General features: G+C 41.0%; 1 protein-coding gene across 1 annotated transcript; it reads right to left on the bottom strand.

The window, feature by feature from the left end:
* Positions 1-656: 656 nt before the first annotated feature.
* Positions 657-17,171, bottom strand: LOC139447386 (galactoside 2-alpha-L-fucosyltransferase Sec1-like). The gene is made up of 2 exons (XM_071228713.1): positions 17,086-17,171; positions 657-10,905 (listed from the first exon to the last, which is right to left on the bottom strand). The coding sequence occupies exons 1-2, from the start codon at positions 17,103-17,105 to the stop codon at positions 9,873-9,875; spliced, it is 1,053 nt and encodes a 350-aa protein (XP_071084814.1). The 5' UTR covers positions 17,106-17,171; the 3' UTR covers positions 657-9,872.
* Positions 17,172-18,485: the final 1,314 nt, after the last annotated feature.

Below are 18,485 nucleotides of genomic sequence, written 5' to 3'. Positions count from 1 at the left end.
CTTTACGCCACTTTTAGCATTATTCCAGCAATATCATGATGGGGGGACACCAGAAATGGGCTTCACACATTGTACCCTTGTGGGTTGGTTGGTTGGTTGGTTTGTTGTTTTACGCCGCACTCAGCAATATTCCAGCTAAATGACGGCGGTCTGTAAATAATCGAGTCTGGACCAGACAATCAAGTGATTAATATCATGAGCATCGGTCCACGCATTTGGGATCGATGACATGCGTCAACCAAGTCAGCGAGCCTGACCACCCCATCCTTTTACGACAAGCATAGTCACCTTTTACGGCAAGCATAGTCACCTTTTACGGCAAGCATAGTCACCTTTTACGGCAAGCATAGTCACCTTTTACGACAAGCATAGTCACCTTTTATGGCAAGCATGGGTTGCTGAAGACCTATTCTACCGCGGATCTTCATGGGTAGTACCCTTGTGGGGATTTGAACGCGTATCTTCGGCGTGATGAGCAAACACTTTAACCACGAGGCTACCCCAACGCCCTTCTAACACAGAAATACAGAAATAAAAAAACTGTCAAATTCAACTCTGCTGTACTTAGGGATAAAGAACATCCCTCACTGACTCATTCAATCCACACTGACAGACAACAAACAATTGTTTATTCAATAAAAGATGTATTTGGGCAGATTAAGTACAAGATATAGATCCAGAGTTCCATTGTTTAGAAAACAACAGATACAGTAATTCACAAAAAACAGCACCTCAGAGAGATGTACCCATAAGTCAGCAACAACTAAAGACCATTCTGGTCATATAATGGGGGTGGGGGGAAAGCCCAAAGAGATTCAGGTCTGAGACATTTACCACTTTGGTTTTGTTTGTTTGTTTTTAACGCCGCACTTAGCAATATTTCAGCTATATGACGAGAATAATAGGTAAATAATCGAGTCTGGCCCAGACAATCCAGTGATTGACATCATGAGCATCGATCCACGCAATTGAGAAACCCACGGGCATGGTCCTGACAAACCTAGAAACATAACAGGGAGAACTGGGACTTCACCCACAATCAAAGGTTTCTGGAGTGCCCATGGAATCCAACTCTGCACAGCGAATTGCGTGGCTCAGACTAGTCCAGCCTTGCCCCCCAGTTCCATGAAGAGATTGTAGCATGACATGTCGAAAGTCTATGTTAAACTATGGGGAATACAACAACTGTAGTGCTACGATCACTTTGTGGAAAGCATCTCAGGCCAGTTTCAGGAACTGATCATAACTCGTAACGGCAAACATGGACTTCAATGATGGCTTTGCTGAACTGGACTCCGGTCTGCAGGAAGATCGTGCATATGTTTTCACATAAGAAACAAATTAAGGACGAAACATATTGATGAACAAATTCATCATTACAATAAGAAGGGACATTTCAGTTTAGGTTCTAGTGTGAGTGAGTTGGGTTTAACGCCACTTTTAACAGTATTCCAGTTACACCACGGCGTGTCAGCTTAATGTGGGATGAAAGCCTGAAGTGATGCAGGTATCAGACGTTTACCACGAGCACGGATATGGTGCGGACAAACCTACAAACATAATCGGAGCGAACCAGGATTCGAACCAACAATCATAGGTTTCTGGCTTGCCCAAGGGACGCAACTCTGCACAGCGAATCGCCGGGCCATAGACGACTGGGCCACCCTAGTGTAGGTTCTAAGACCGTTATGAAGCAAGTGATAATGGTGTTAGAACCTACACCAAAATGTGATTCCTAATTGTAATAAAGAATCTGTTTATCCATATCTGTTATCCTTACTTAGTACTCCAGCTTCTAATTGCCTTGCAAAGAAGTTATAAGTAACCCTGCCAAAGGGTCAATGTCAGAATCTTTATGGTCAATAAAAAACACTTCAGGGGTCTTAAGAATAAGGTCAAGCTTAAGATGTTTACAGATCCACTGACTTGAATAAGTGAAAAGCAGTGAAAAAGAAACTAAACAGCATATTTCTTTTGTTGTGATGAATAAACGTTTCCATGGTTACATGCTCACACAAAAAATGGGCATATGATGTCAAATTGCAAAGCAGATGTGGCTGGCTTTAGGAACATTGCACACATTCATATTCAGAATTGGTTTTGAAGAAAAGCATTTAAAAAAGTGAAATGTCATTTGTTCACCTAGCAACCAGTATTTTTCACAAAAATCATAATCTGTCTTTGCATCTTGTTTACAGGGATGCATTTCATCCTATGTACATATGTACATACATGATCAGCTTGATATACATGATACAAGCAGCATCCGTATCAAAATATGAGTGGCATAAATCATATTGTTTGTTGTTTCACGCCGCACTCTGCAATATTCCAGCCATATGACGTCAGTCTGTAAATAATCGCGTCTGGACCAGACACTCCAGTGATTGCCATCATGAGCATCGATCCACGCAATTGGTATCCGATGACGTGCATCAACCAAGTCAGCAAGCCTGACAATCCGATCTCCTACGACAAGCGTAGTCGCCATTGACTCCAGGACTCATCCCTAACATATGTAAATATAAATACATAAATTCTTGCATATCTGAATTTCTCTGGGAAGATTCCCTACATCGTATTGCACTAATAAGATGCCACACTCAGAAAATGCCCAGTCTCATTAACTCTAACACTTTAAAATATCTCTCCTTCCTCATATACAGGGTACTATTTTCCATTGTATGATAATAAATGATCTGGACCCATTCCTAACCTTGTTCAGAAAGGGACGTCACCATTTCCATCACATCTACGTTTAACATCGCACAGTGAGTGAGTTGGGTTTAACGCTGCTTTTAACAGTATTCCAGTTATATCACAGTGTGTCAGCTTAATGTGGAAGGAAAGCCTGCAGTGATGCAGGTCTCAGACGTTTACCATTTCGGTGAAACCCACGAGCACGGGTATGGTGCTGACAAGCTAACATCACACAGAAATTCTCACACACGGAAGTAATATCATTGGATGGCGACATTTAGTGTTGTGCCATACTGGTAAGGCTGAAAATGAAGCTTATGAGTGAGTGAATGGGTTAAACGCCACTTTTAACATTATTCCACGAGCCTGGGTATGGTGCTGACAAACCTAGAAAACTATTTTGGGCTAACCAGGTTTCGCACAAATGATCATAGGTTTCTGGCGTGCCCAAGAAGTGCAACTCTGCACGGCAAATTCCAGTTGCCCCATGAAGCTAATGATGACAAATAGGTCCAGGGTACTTAAAATTACAGAACAGAGATACAGTACACCAGATAACGGATGATGCTATCTCATGAAACTTTGGAACCATTTTGTTGTACAAACAAGTATTATAAATGTATTTCAGGGGAAAACTAACAGGTCACACAAAGAATTTGTGTTTGTGTACTGATTTGTGGGTCTTGAACCAGTTACAATATTTGAGAACTAACTTCTACATACAATGCCAAAATGAGTCTACCAAGAGTACTGGCATTCTATATTTGGCAATCAATCTGTCTAAAAGACATCCACAAACAGAACAAGTTGAAAGCAACAAATATGATCCCCCATGTCATAATTGAGGGGAAAGAAATCTCTAAATACATATCATTTTTTTGTAGCAATAGTGAATGTACATAGTAAATATATACTTCTAATAAATTTCCCAGTCCATACAGAAAGATAAAAAGATTCATGTTTAAACACTCCTGCAACACTACACCCTGATAGCAATAGAAAAATAAAAGTATCTAATTCAAATATCTTTTGTTCCACAAAAATATGTCAGTAACAAAAAATATTATTCAGCACTCTAGAACCATGTAAATGTCTCTAAAGCTTTATAACACAAATATTGCCTTGACTCTGGTCCTGACAAAACGACACTTCGACTAGTTATGTGACATCTCGTCCCTAAGCCCTGTGTTTCAAGTCACAGATACAAACAGCAGTTAAACACAACATGAAACAGGAAAAGCATGTAAAATAGTTGTATTCAATATAGAGCTAAAGGACATTATAAAAAGGGCCCTTTTTGGCACTTGGGATCCCCATAATTTAAGAAATGAGCAAACCTGTTATCAAACCTGTTCATATGAAACAGAATCGGTGTTTATTTGAACACATGCATGTTTCTGACTTCCAATGCTCAATCAGATAAAGCAAAAAAGTCCCCAAAAGGATGGAGTACTGCAGGGCCTATTTTTACTGTTATTTGGACATGTGCAAGTCTTGGACACCAGTTGATGTTTCAGGTGAAACCAGTACAGAAATAGGGTTAAAAAATGAACATATTGAACGGCCAAATCTCAGCCTTTTTCACTTATTTTAGCCACAATTAGGTACTGGAACATAACGGGGTTGTAAATTTGAAATTCTAAGAGGTAACATTTCTGATGAGGTGGAATACCATCTTTTGACGTCTTTTGGTATGACGCGGACAGGGATCGAACCCATGACCTTCCGACACTCTACCCCCTCGACCACGGAGCCTGTCGAACATAAAATTCATACTAATATTTCAACTTTCCCCAAAAAAATTTGACATTTCCAGTGAAACAAAAAGGGCCCTTCTACCATTATTTTTACTACATAAACATCAAATAAAAAACCTGTGAAAATATCTGATCTGGATGTCTTAATATTTTTTATGAATAAATGATTAAGGTGGGTTTAACATGATTCTGAAAAATATTTCAACTGTTATGGAATGTCAGCAATGAATGATATTGTCAATACCTCACAGGTTTGTAGAAATAATATGCTATTCCTACATCTCCCACAGATATACACAGCCTACATGGAGTGTGGTAGCAAAACTGGACTTATTTCAATAAGACAGTGAAACTCCTTTATAACTCCTGGAACTCCAGGTTAGGAGATTCCAGGTTAGATTAAATTGTTTGTTTGTTGTTTAATGCCGCACTCAGCAATATTCCCGCTATATGACAAGCAGTCTGTAAATAATCGAGTCTGGACCAGACATTCCAGTGATTGACATCATTAACATCGATCCCTGCAAGTGGGATACGATGACATGCATCAACCAAGTCATCGAGTCTGACCACCGGATCCCCGTTAGATGCCTCGTATGACAAGCATGGGTTGCTGAAGACCTTCAGTTCAACGGTTAAGGCGCTGATATCATTTTGACACCGCACCACAATTGATCTGTGAGCTGAATCTCTCAATCGTCTTGTGGAATGGATCACTCGACACATCGAACGCTATACTAGCGCAAAGACTACCCGTAAATATATGTCAGAGAAAAGGAGGTACGACAGTCCTAGTGCAATCCAGTGATTGCCATCATGAGCATCGATCCACACAATTGGGATAAGATGAAAATGCATCAACCAAGTAAGCCAGCCTGATAAGAATGAAAACACTGTGGTAACACTTGACCGATTGTTAGGCTTGTCATTAAGTGGTACACATTGGAAACATTTCTTCTTAACGTACATACTTCTCTATATGTTTCTATGGTTCATGTTTCTTTTGGTGATGAGTACACATTCATGAACAATAACAAATTTTCCTGTTTATTCTAAGGTTATCCTTTTGACTCTTCTTGACACTTGTATCCTGCCAAGTTTCTTGGTCTTGGTATTTGGACTGGATCACGAATAAGCAAATATTAAGAGTAAAAGTGAGTATAGTATTACGCTGTTTAAAGCAATATCTCAGCAATATCACAGCGAGGGACACCAGAAATGGGCTTCACACATTGTACCCATGTCGGGAATCGAACCCGGGTCTTCGGCGTGACGAGCGAACGCTTTAACCACTAGGCTACCCGACCGCCCCTTTAAGAGTAACAGACAAGTTAGATATTTCATACAGAGATTTCATACAGATGTGTCATCTAAGACAAAGATAAAAAATATTTAAACCCAAACACATGGAAAATGAAAGAGTCTTAGGTTTAATGACATTATTACCACTTCAGTGAAACTCAGCACCATGCATATGGTGCAGAAAAACCAAGGTAAATCAGGGCCAATCTGGGATTTAAACCCATGATCAGCGAATCTTTGCAGCTAAGGGACACCACTCCGCAACACAATATCCATGATGAGCAAGAATGGTTTTACGCCGCTTTTAGCAATATTCAAGCAATATTCAAGCAATATCACGGTGGGGGACACCAGAAATGTGCTTCACACATTGTACCCATGTCGGGAAAAGAACCCGGGTCTTCGGCATGACGAGCGAACGCTTTAACCACTAGGCTACCCGACTGCCCCATATATCCACAATGAACACGGACTAGATATTTTGAGGTTGGATGGGTACCAGTACAAATGAAGAAAACCAAATCCTTGGTGGGATCATTCTAATCAGTCACTGATTATGATTGTCATGATTATGTCTTATTTTGCGAAAAGCACAGAAAAAATTACAATCAATGACGCCTAAAAGCTTTAAATATTGTGAGGAAGATGGCAATAACATTATATCATAAATCATCCACTGAGTGGGTCCACTAGGACACAGAACTGTTTATGCATGTTTTGAGATGAATGCTGCTATTTCATAATTTTTTGCCACCTAAATTACAATCTCCTTGAAATCAGATCTTAGTTCTCGCTACAGCGCAACAAAGATCTGAGGAAATCCCATTACGGGTCATGTCAGACCGACCTTACATCTGACCAATCAGAGCATCGCTTATCAAGTCATGAAAGTGACAGTTTGAATGTGATGTTTGATCGTGCAACCTCGAAAAAAAACACACAGGGTATTCCGAACGACAGTTATGGGCTTTATGTCTGTATTCATACAATCTAGACAATCTATCAGCCATTCCAGAATGTTCTTTTGTTCAGTTTTTAATTTTGTAATCAAGTGTATGTCAGAATGTTTCGAAGCGTAGTCGCCAGCTTGAAACTTGTGCTGTAAAGCTTGATTAAGCTTGCCTTCTGATTGGGTATTGTCGACTTCTTGTTAGTCATTCCATTGGTCGGTCAAAATTAGCGAAAGGTCGGACTGACGTGACCCGTAATGGATGTCCTCAGATTTTTGTTTAGCGGTAGCGAGAACTAAGATCTGATTTTAATGATATTGCCTAAGTTATGGTTTGTAATCATTTAAATAATACAATACACATTCCAAGCTTTATGACTTCTAGCACTTTTCAGATTTTAGCTTTGTAAATTATTTGTACATGCAACCGCCCATTTGCGATGCTCAATGTTAGCTTATCACGTTGTGGTATAAAACTGTAATTTGCAAAGACAAATCACAATATGAATTTGCTGAAAAGGCAAAAAACACACTGAAATGTTCTCACTTGCTTCTGCTCGATGCATGTATGATAATGTATGATACATAAACAGTCGACAAAAATGTTTTATAAACATACAGCAAAACTAATATATATATATAAAAACCTTTGGACCAGAAAATTATTTTGATTTCAGAGAAAATCTGGATTAACGTCGACACTTGATACAGGAGGAAATCCCAATGCCATTCATGAGTTTGATCAAACCAAGTCAGGTATTGTGCTGACAAACCTAGAAACGTAAAGGGTGCATCTGGGATTCGAACCCACAATCTTTGGTTTCTGGCATGCCTAAGGGAGGCAACTCTGCACAGAGAAATGCAGCATCATAGACTTAACTTCTGCATATATTTACTCTGAAACCCTGTTAAATCAGACACTCCTATTCTGTGTCCAGATAGTCAGTTTTCCAGATTAACAAGTCTCGAGTTTGCGATAGGGTTTGACATTTCATAGTACAGAATCCAGTGATGATTCTGTACAGAATATATATACATATACATACATAACTGAAACCGGAGTTCAAAATTAAGGGGGTTCCGAGGTCCTACCTCACTTTGAACACTACACACCATGTACAGAAGAAAAAACAAATACAAGCTCAAAATTCAGCAACACTCAGCAATATTCCAGCTATATGACAGCTATCTAAATAATCAAATTGGACCAGACAATCTAGTGACTTACATCGTGAGCATCAATCCACCAAACTGGGATACGATGACATGCATCAACCAAGTCAGCAAGCCTGACCACCCGATCCTACGACAAGCGTAGTCGCCATGGACCCCAGGACTCGCCCCTAACACATGGAAATATAAATACATCAATTCTTGCTTATCTGAATTTCTCTGGGATGATTCCCTACATTGTTTTGCACTGATAAGATGCCAGTCTTGTTACCTGTAAAACTTTAAAATATCTCTCTCCTTCCACATTTATGAAGGAGTACTAATTTCCATTGTATGATTATATATGACCTGGACCCAATCCTTAACTTGTTTAGAAAGGGACGTCACCATTTCCATCACAGGTAGCGACCCTGGCCACCCAATCCTGGTAGCCGCCTCTTACGACAAGCATAGTCGTCTGTTACAGCAACATGGGTTGCTGAAGACCTATTCTACCCTGGATGATGAAGTCCTCATTGGTCGGGGTGTAGAGTTGTGATCAAGATTGATGCACTTACATGGCAACTTGCAAGCATGTATGGTTGGCTGCTTGTACTGGACTCTTGTCGGGTTTATAGTGCTAGCCCACTGAGATACCATGATGGTTACTCTGACACAGTACTCCGACTCGACCTGTGAGGATCCGGGGTAGATAGGTCTTCAGCAACCCATGCCTGCCGTAAAAGGAGACTATGCTTGTCGTAAGAGGCGACTAACGGGAATGAGTGGTCAGACTTGCTGACTTGGTTGATTTTTTAATTGCGTGGTCGATGCTCATGATGTCAATCACTGGATTATCTGGTCCAGACTATTATTTACAGACCACCGTCATATAGCTGGGATATTGTTGAGTGCAGCTTTAAACACCAAACAAAACAGTACAAAGACTCCCAGCTGACCAGTCCTTGTTTCATCCCCTTAATGCGGAGAGCCAGGCAGGGTCACAACAAGTACCATCTTTTTACTTGTTTAACAAGTGTTTGGAAGCAGCGACCTAACAAACAAGAGTCATCAGAAGATGAAGAATCCCCCAGGCCCTAACAATTTCAAAGAACAAGTCATCTGAGCGTCTCTATTAGTCCAACTTGATGAGAGAATTTCTACCTACTCTGTGTACCAGAGTTTTATTGAGCTATCAAAACTATACCATGGAAATGAGAATGGATTTGTATTTCTATGTCAGGTAAACACCACTAGGAACAGAGACAAAATCAAACTGTTTGCCATTGGAAGAGAAAAAATATAAATTCTAAAAATCCCTAAATAGCAAAAGGCACCACTTCAGGATCTATTTGATACATCTCAGTATCTGCCAAGTTTTCTTGAGTGAGTGAAAATTTTGAAATCACAGCGACATTATTTCAGCCATATAGCGACTCAAGTTTTGTTGAAAGACATCAAACTTTTTTTTCAGATATGCTCCAGAAACGAAATGATTACGGACGGATAGACAAACAGACGAGGCGTCGACTATATCTCCCCGCATTATATACCGAGGGATAACATATTTGACGTAATAAGCGCCCCGCTCTAAGAAGCACCCACGGCAATATTTGCTGATAACAGTAATTAGTAATATATTGGCTAGTGAACAATCCAAATTAGCACTCCTTCCGATTGATCAATGTACACAAGACTTATTTATTGGCGTATAATACGCACTCGTGTGTTATATGCATCCTTGATTATGGGCAATTAAATTCTGGAAAAATATATCTGTTGTATATAAACATATCAGGCTGTAAGCATAACCATTGAAATTTATCTTTCAACCAAAATAATATTCTAATAAGAGTCCCCTATTTCTAATTTTGAGAGTGCCCTGGGCGCTTATTACTTCGAATACGGTAATAATTTCTCTAAAAAAAAAGACCCCTCTAGAAAGAGTTGGTCCCATAAAATCACATTTGAAAAAAAAAAAACTATAAAAAAAAAATAAAAAAATAAAAAAATCACATAGGAATCCAATGCCTAGGGTAGTAGTCCTCTCTGACAGTCACATTCCCGATCTTTGTGTTTGGTGCCGGAAATCCCTTGAAGTACACCACATCCCCAGGCACCATGTAGCCTGCCCACCACGAGTAGGAGCCAGCTGTGATGATCATATGACTGCAACTGGTCAATACCGCCAGGTCCACGTTTCCGTCGGTGTTATGAGAGTAATACACATCGGGACCTATATCTAAATTATCCTCAGCCCAGAAGATATCATTGCTACACACGATAAATAAAACATTGCCGTACTTCCTACGGAAATAATTCATAGCTTTGTAAAAATACGACAATGGAGCTGCCGTGTACCCTTTTAATGTCTGACGCACAAAATCTCCTCTTCGTACATGGACTCCGATCAATGCCGCACCGTGTTTGTTTTTTAACTTCAACACATTTTCTAGAAATTCTTTGGCTTTCTGTTGGATCTCATCCTTGTAAACAAAGTGTTTTGCTATCAGTTCATCTTTGACGTTTTCGAAATATTTCCACGACTGATAGTAGCCGGCAAGCAGGGTATTATAAGGTTTCAGGTGCTCGGTCTTGTTGAAATACCCTGCTGCTTTTTCCTCATTGTATATATAATGCATGTCTAACAAATCTAGATCGCCTTGTTGCGTAGGAAGATTGAACACATTCAGCAGATCTATACTTTTCGGAATGATAGGTATCATATTATTGCGTTTCGCAACACCGAGCAGGGTACCATACTCAAACATGTGATTACCCAAACGCCCCCAGTACGTGATCATGATGATCGGGCGAGCGGGTCGCTTCACCCGCGATATTTCGAAGTTGGGGGACGGAACGATGGAGCCCGGGACGACCCCTGGCTTGGTGAGTATGCCGAGGACGAAGTAGAGGACCAGCAGGACCAGTGCCAACAGAAGTGCATAGAACCATTTCTGGCAGCGTCGGAACCACAACATGAGGATAGGACAGAGCTTGTTGTGGAGAAGGACGTATGCACAGTAAGAGCACACAGCATGGATCCTGCAACAGAAACATAGGGAAACTTCAGAAATAGGGAGTGAGTGAGTTGGGTTTAAAGCCGCTTTTAACAGTATTCCAGTTATATTGCGGTGTGTCAGCTTAATGTGGGAGGAAAGCCCGAAGTGATGCAGGTCTCAGACGCTACTTTGCACAGTGAATCGCGGCGCCTTAGGCGACTGGGCCCCCTTCAGAAATAGAAGATAATCAGCAATATTCCAGCCGTCTGCAAACTTTCAAAGTTTTGTTTGTTGTTTTACGCCACACTCAGCAATATTCCAGCAATATGATGGTGGTCTGTAAATAATGGAGTTTGGACTAGCAATCCAGTGACTGACATAATGAGCATCGATTCAAGCAATTGGGATATGATGACGAGTATCAACCAAGTCAATGAGCCTGAACATCCAATCCGGTTAGTCGCCTTTTATGGCAAGCATGGGTTGCTGAAGACCTATTCTACCCTGGATCTTCACGGGTCACCATTTGAGTACACTGATAAGCAATACATCTAGTCACCAACCCTGACCTCAAACACACACCCCTCTATTCCAATTTATACACCTTACAACAAAAGTCATCAGAAAACGACAAATCCCCCCTGCCCTGAAAAATTAAGAAAACCAAATCATCTAACTGTTACTTTCAGTCCAACTTGATAAGAGAGTTTCTATCTAATCTGTCTGCATACAAGAGTATTTACTGAGCTATCAAACAATACCATGGAATTGGGATTCAGAATTTTGTATTTCTATGTCAGGTGAGGTGAAATGGGGTTAAACGTGTGTCCAAGATTATTGCACTTATATAGCGACGTGCATCTATGTGTGTGTGTTTGTGTGGCTGATTGTACTAGTCCGGACTGATGCCGATTTAGAGTGCTAGCTCACTGAGATACCATGTCGCAGTTTAACATGAATACCCCCCTCAGACACAGTATACCGACTCCGAGCCGACCAGTCCTTGTTTTAGCCCCTTAATGCCGAGCGCCAGACAGGGTAACAAGAAGTACCATCTTTTAACGTCTTTTGGTATGTCGCGGTCGGGGATCGAAACCCCAGACCTTCCGCTCTCCGGGCGGACGTTCTACCACTAGACTTCTTTGTCAGGTACACACCAATATGAACAGTCAAAATCAAACTTTTGCCATGGAAAGAGAAAAAAATATAAATTCTAAAAAACCCTAAATTCAAAAGGCACTATTTGACAAACTGTCCTTTTTGTGTGCAAAGTGTCATGAAAGAGTACCAATTGGTTATATTGATATGGTCCAGTCACCACTTTCGGGGTAGAATAGGTCTTCAGCAACCCATGCTTGCCGTAATAGGTGACTATGCTTGTCGTAAAAGGCCACTAACAGGATCGGGTGGTCAGACTCGCTGACTTGGTTGATGCATGTCATCGATCCCAAATTGCGTGGATTGATGTTCATGATATTAAATTCACCACTGGATTGTCTGGTCCAGGCTCGATCACTTACACACCGTCGTCATATAGCTGAGTGCGGCGTTAAACAAAAAACCAAAGCAATCAGACAAACATACCACTATGAACAGAGTCAAAGTCAAACTTGTTGCCACAGAAACAATTCCTACATACATTTGCCAAATTTGGATGAAAAATGTTGAATAGCTTCTTAGTTCTGCTCTGGAAACGACACCTACCTCCGTTTCAGCTAAGTCAAAGTTGTTGCCATGGACAATGATGGAGACAGGGAAAAAATGATAATCAAATTTTGAAAAATTCCTAAGTTGCTTCAACCCTTGGTAAATACATGTACTATGTTTGAATGAAAACTCTTTCACACTTTTCAAGTAGTGCGCTGGAAAGCGAAATCTATCCCCTTTTGTTTCCATAGAAATAAAACAAAAACTGCAAATAGATATTTAAGTTATTTTAGTTGTGCTCTGGAAACGAAATGATTATAGACGAAGGACGGACAGACGAGGCAACGACTATATCCCACCCTCATTGTATAGAGAGTGTTTAACTCCACACTACTTGGAAACATATCACTTTCAGATGAGCAATGTTCCCCCTCCATATCTCCAGTGCTTGCATTTTGGTAAACCTACACTAGACCCTGGGTCCATTGCTGTGGTTGTTGCGATCTCAAATTATCCGCCCTGGATTTCCATTAACATTTTAATGACCAATAAAAGTTGTGATGAGAAAGGAAATGGGTAAGGGAAGGACTTGCCACCTACACTTCTCATCAAAAAGTTTGTTTCGTGTGTAAGTAAGTTTTTCAGTGCTGAATTTCTCAAAACACAATCGTAAATCAATGGGACTGGTTGGCATAATGTTGATATCACCAACCCAACACTGAGGCGGGTTTTTAACTCACATTCAGATTGAGTAACGTAGCAAATAAAATTAACAAATGAAAGGCAGGGTCAGGTAATTTGAGACCCCGGTAACTATGGGAATGAATACAGTTGGTTGGTTTGTTGTTTAACGCCGCACTCAGCAATATTCCTGCTATATGACGGTGGTCTGAATATAGTCGAGCCTGGACCAGACCATCCAGTGATTAATGTCATGAGCATCGATCCACGCAACTGGGATCGATGACATGCATCAACCAAGTCAGCGAGCCAGACAACCCGATCCTGTTAGTGGCCTTTTATGACAAGCCTGCGTTGCTGAAGACCTATTCTACCCCGGAATCTTCACGGGTCGGAATGAGTACAGGGTTAGTTAAGGTTTAGTGAGAGCCCTGGAGATAAAGAGGATACTAATTGTTCTGCCTAAGTACGGAACAAGTTGGTCTCAAGTTGGTGTTTAACGCCACACTCAGCAATATCCCAGCTATATGACGGCAGTCTGTAAGTAATTGATTCTGGACCAGATGACCCAGTGATTAACATCATGAGCATCGATCCACGCAATTTGGATACAATGACATGTATCAACCAAGTCAACAAGTCTGACCACCCAATCCTGTTAGATGCCTCGTACGACAAGCATAGTTTCCTGTTACAGCAAGCATGGGTTGCTGAAGACCTATTCTACCCCGGATCTTCACAGGTCTTAACTATGGATCACACTGGTCTCTGATTGCTAACGTTCTGTCTACATATGGAACAGGGTGGCCTCAGAGTGTCAATGTTCTCTTGGCTGCTGCACCAACTTTCAAGCTTCACCCATCAACAGCTTCAGAGTATTGTGTCAGTTTGTGTTTGTCAAAGCAAGCATAGCTTGGCGTGCCTGACGACAGACAAACTAATTGGTGTACACGCTTCATGGCAGGACTGTCCGACTGTTACAATCCTACACGTGTCGGCACATGCTGTGTCAGGGTGAAGATGGCGGCTGGCGGCACCAGCAGCTCAAACCTTTTACCTCTCATCACAGACCGAACACCAGTAACCATGGCAATAACAACATATATAACAACATACACTGTCTCAATAGTCGGGATAAGAAAATGCTTTCCTACCTACCCAGCGTCATATAATAACCTTGGCATGTCTTTAACATGGTGAGGTCATATGGGGTTTAACATTACGTTCAAGATTATTGCACTTATATGGAAATCGCCGACATGTGTGTCTGCTTGCACTAGACCACCCTTATCATATAGTTGAAACATAACCGAGTGTGGCATTAAACAAACACTTGTACTAGTCCAGACTTATGCCTACTTTGTAGTGCTAGCCAAGGCAATACAATACCATGGTTTAAAGGGGCACTGATCTAACGCAATTCCCCGGGACTGGTTGTTGCCTTTGTTATTGTTTTTTCCCAGTGAGTACCCGGATGTAGAGCAGAAATCTAGACTAGTTCGCGACCTCTGCTGCGCCTTTCGTAAGCGCATTAGTCACGTTTATGGATACCGGTAGTAATAAGGGCGTATGGTCACATTGATCAACAAAATGAAATACAGTTTTCGAGATAATAAGGAAATGTAGGTATCTTTGGGGGTAGCATCGGTAATGGTGACGAAGTTTTGATAAGTCACTTGTTTGGTAATTTTGCGATTTTCGTTTACACTATTTTTACTTGCAAGGAAATATTTCACCTAAGCATTGCTTTTTTATAGTGTTTATATTTTTTTACTGTCAAAATGTTCGTCTTTTGTTCGTCTTAATCAATCTGGACAGATTTCTTAGTCAAAATGGCTGAAATTTTTACACATTTTAAAAATCGCCTGAGAGAATCAAATTTTACAAATTGACGGTAATATATACACGCTTACAAAGGAAAAGACCGGAGAAAACAACGTCTATCGCGCATTGAAGAATTTCCCAACCAAGACATAGAGAAACAAGAACGAATCGGTTCAAATGAAGGAAAACAAAATGCAAATACCATAATTACAACCCACCAAATTTATGTGTATAAATTTTAGGCAGCTTCCTTGTTCGAGGAATGTATCCGTGAATATCCCCACAAAGGAACAATATCCCACTCGTCTGCAGCTGTACAAAGAAACTTATTCGATGTCACGTGTCTCTGTAACAATCAACTATTTAAAAAAATATATATCGTTTCGGGATATTATAACCCGTGTTCGTTTCTCAACTGATCACTTGGATTGTTTCAGGTGTTTCACATAGGTGAGAAGTCTTCAAGGGTCGGCTGAGAAAGCCCACGTGACAACTATTTTCATAACGTCCACAGTTCCATTGAGTGACAGATAATAATGATCAATCAATCAACGTATTATCAGTTATCCCTTTGAACAAAGTATGTTGTTTTAACATCGGCACTTCACGCCATGATATGAGTGTATTCCCTTTGTTTTAGTAAACCTAGACATGTAAACACTCACTTTTGACATATCCACTGTGCAAGATAACAGTGATTAATCAATCAACGTATTTTCTGTTAATCCTTTGATGGCCAGGAACGATCCGTTGATATACAAAAAAAGTAAATGAACTGATCATTCATCTCTTGCTTGGCTGCCTCGTGCATATTACATAACACACATTTAACCTCACTTCCAACCTGGATTTAGATTGAATAATTACCCCAGACACAATAAATGCCAAATGGGAACCTTTGTCAGGTAATCTAAGTGGTGCTACCACTAATTGTACCTGTAATAAATTCATTAACTGAGCATCAAGGGAATGACGACAAATACACAAGTGTAGGGTTAGACGAGAAAACGTGGATGACAAGGGAGTAGTAATCGTATTATCGACGCAATCCAAAACCCGAAAATTCTTTCACTGCATGGATACTCTTTTTAGTATTAAACTATAACCATCTGGGGTATTTCCAAATGACGACATCCGATGAGCTCCGCCGTTCTTTTTGTCTTTTTGTTAAAGCCGAAGAAATTAATTAACATGCGCCCTTTGTCGAAATCTTTATAGATCACAGTTAACCAATCAGTGTTTATGCAAAAATACGTAAAACAAATATTGCCTCCAGCCTTCAAGTTCATTTAGCTGTCCTTGCAGACGGTAGCCCAGTCTCTGGTCACGCTCAGTTGCGTTGCGTACCATCCGGGTACTCACGGGGAAAAAAACAATAACAAAGGCAGCAACCAGTCCGGGGAATTGCGTTAGATCAGTGCCCCTTTAACATGGATACCCCCAAGCGCATAGTATACGGACTCCGAGCCGAGAAGTCCTCGAGTCACTGACAGTTGGCAAGACTTACGCTCGTGTCCTTCCTAAAAAATATATATGATGAAAAGGATTGAGTGGCAATGCATACTCCATGGAGGAGGGATAAGGGGAAGTCGCTTCCGGCGGTCGTCTCTCCAGGCAGAACTTTGCTTACCAAGACAATGGAGACGGTCCGTTTTTAAAATGGCCATAGGTATTTCATGGGCGCTGTATTATCAGTTGAGGATGTAAATGTGTTTTACGTCAAATAAGCAATATTCCCGTTTATCTGGTTATTTGGGTAGGGCAAGAGTGTGGGCGAATTTGACACCCTAGTCAATCGTCTACCGGTCTTAGAGGTCATATATGTACTCGTCTTACACGGTCATGCATCTGCAAACTATAAGCATAAAAACTCTCGGCTGACTAGTTCGAATATTTAAGTCAGAAAGAAATAATCATTTTGCAGAAAACACACCGCGACCTTTAGCGTAACTAAGGCAGGACGCATGCACGAAAAACCACACCACGGCTAAATCCGATAAGAAATATACTTAACGAGTATTTCTTACTGCATGTTGTAAAAACAACAACCCTAAGTAACCCCTCCATATACCTTGGTAGAAGCACCGACATGGGAATGAGTTAAAATATTGACATTTCCCCGCTTCGAACTCTGTCCCCAAACATGCTCTCCATGACTTTTTGTTGCAACTTGTAACTTCCGCATGGTTACCACTAAAAGTTGATTCAACATGATACGAAACGAAGTCAACTCTTCAATTCTCCTGATGAGTGTTGAATTCAGCACATATTGTACATTAAATACATTGCCCGTGTGTCGTTTGTCCAAGGGCTGTGTATATATAGATACTATAAGCAAAGAGCATGCTAAGCAGAGACGAATTATCCACGGGTTGGGGATTGTCGAAAATGGCACCTACAATTTACCGGAAATGGCACCAAACAAACATTTACGGATTGCAAAACATCAACACACCACTTTTTTACACAGTGCATGAGCTAATTGTTTCGCGCCCACATCACCATTCCAGCAATATGTCCGGAACACCATAGTCAAAGTTTAGAAAGTATTCCGCATTTAACGTTGAAAGATATGTTTTGTTTAGACTCTTGGTCAGTAATGTTCCAGCCATAGCACTGTGTAAGATCGAGTCAGGACTAGTCCAGATGTTTATCTCCGAACAACGCCTCGTGCCGTGGAAGTACGACAGTGAAATCACATCCACACACTCCATCAGTTGGCAAGGAAACTATATATTTTCTGTGTAGGACTGGTCGTATTGGTCACCTCAAAAATAGTTCCAATGCTGTATTTGTATATACACATCTAATACCATTCAGGATCAAGGTATGGTTGTATCGGGGCACGGGTGGCCCAGTCGTCTAAGGCGCCGCGATTAACTGTGCAGAGTTGCGTCCCTTGGGCACGCCAGAAACCTATGACTGTGTGTTCGAATCCCGGTTCGCCCCGATTACGTTTCTAGGTTTGTCAGCCCCATACCCGTGCACGTGGATTTCACCGAAGTGGTAAACATCTGAGACCTGCATCACTTCGGGCTTTCCTCCCACATTAAGCTGACACGCTGCAATATAACTGGAATACTGTTAAAAGCCGCGTTAAACCCAACTCACTCACTCACTCTGGTTGTATCATTATAATGTGTTAACTGTGTTTACTGCGACGGTATTTGTGCATACCCTACATGTTTACTCACGTGCTATGTTTTGTTTTTGGTATTGATAGTTTACTGTGGGTACTTATTTTTGTCCCCTGAAGATCCGAGGTAGAATTGGTCTTCAGCAACCCACGCGTGCCGTAAAAGGTGACTATGCTTGTCGTAAAAGGCGACTAACGGTATCGGGTGGTCAGGCTCGCTGACTTGGTTGATGCATGTCATCGATCCAAATTGCGTGAATCGATGTTCATGATGTCACTCACTGGATTGCCTTGTCCAGACTCGATTATTTACAGACCGCCGTCATATAGCTGGA

Source organism: Haliotis cracherodii, unplaced genomic scaffold (assembly GCF_022045235.1).
Source record: "Haliotis cracherodii isolate W230 unplaced genomic scaffold, xgHalCrac1.p SCAF_7, whole genome shotgun sequence".
In the NCBI taxonomy this organism is placed as follows: Eukaryota; Metazoa; Mollusca; class Gastropoda; order Lepetellida; family Haliotidae; genus Haliotis; species Haliotis cracherodii.
The sequence above is the reverse complement of the archived record's forward strand: the minus strand, read 5'-3'. Positions and strand labels throughout refer to the sequence as shown.

Excerpts from the sequence above, each read along its gene's own strand:
- LOC139447386 (XM_071228713.1), bottom strand. The coding sequence starts at position 17,105 with ATGTCGGTGCTTCTACCAAG. Across the intron at positions 10,906-17,085 it reads ATGTCGGTGCTTCTACCAAG|GATCCATGCTGTGTGCTCTT; the intron begins GTATATGGAGGG and ends TTTCTGTTGCAG.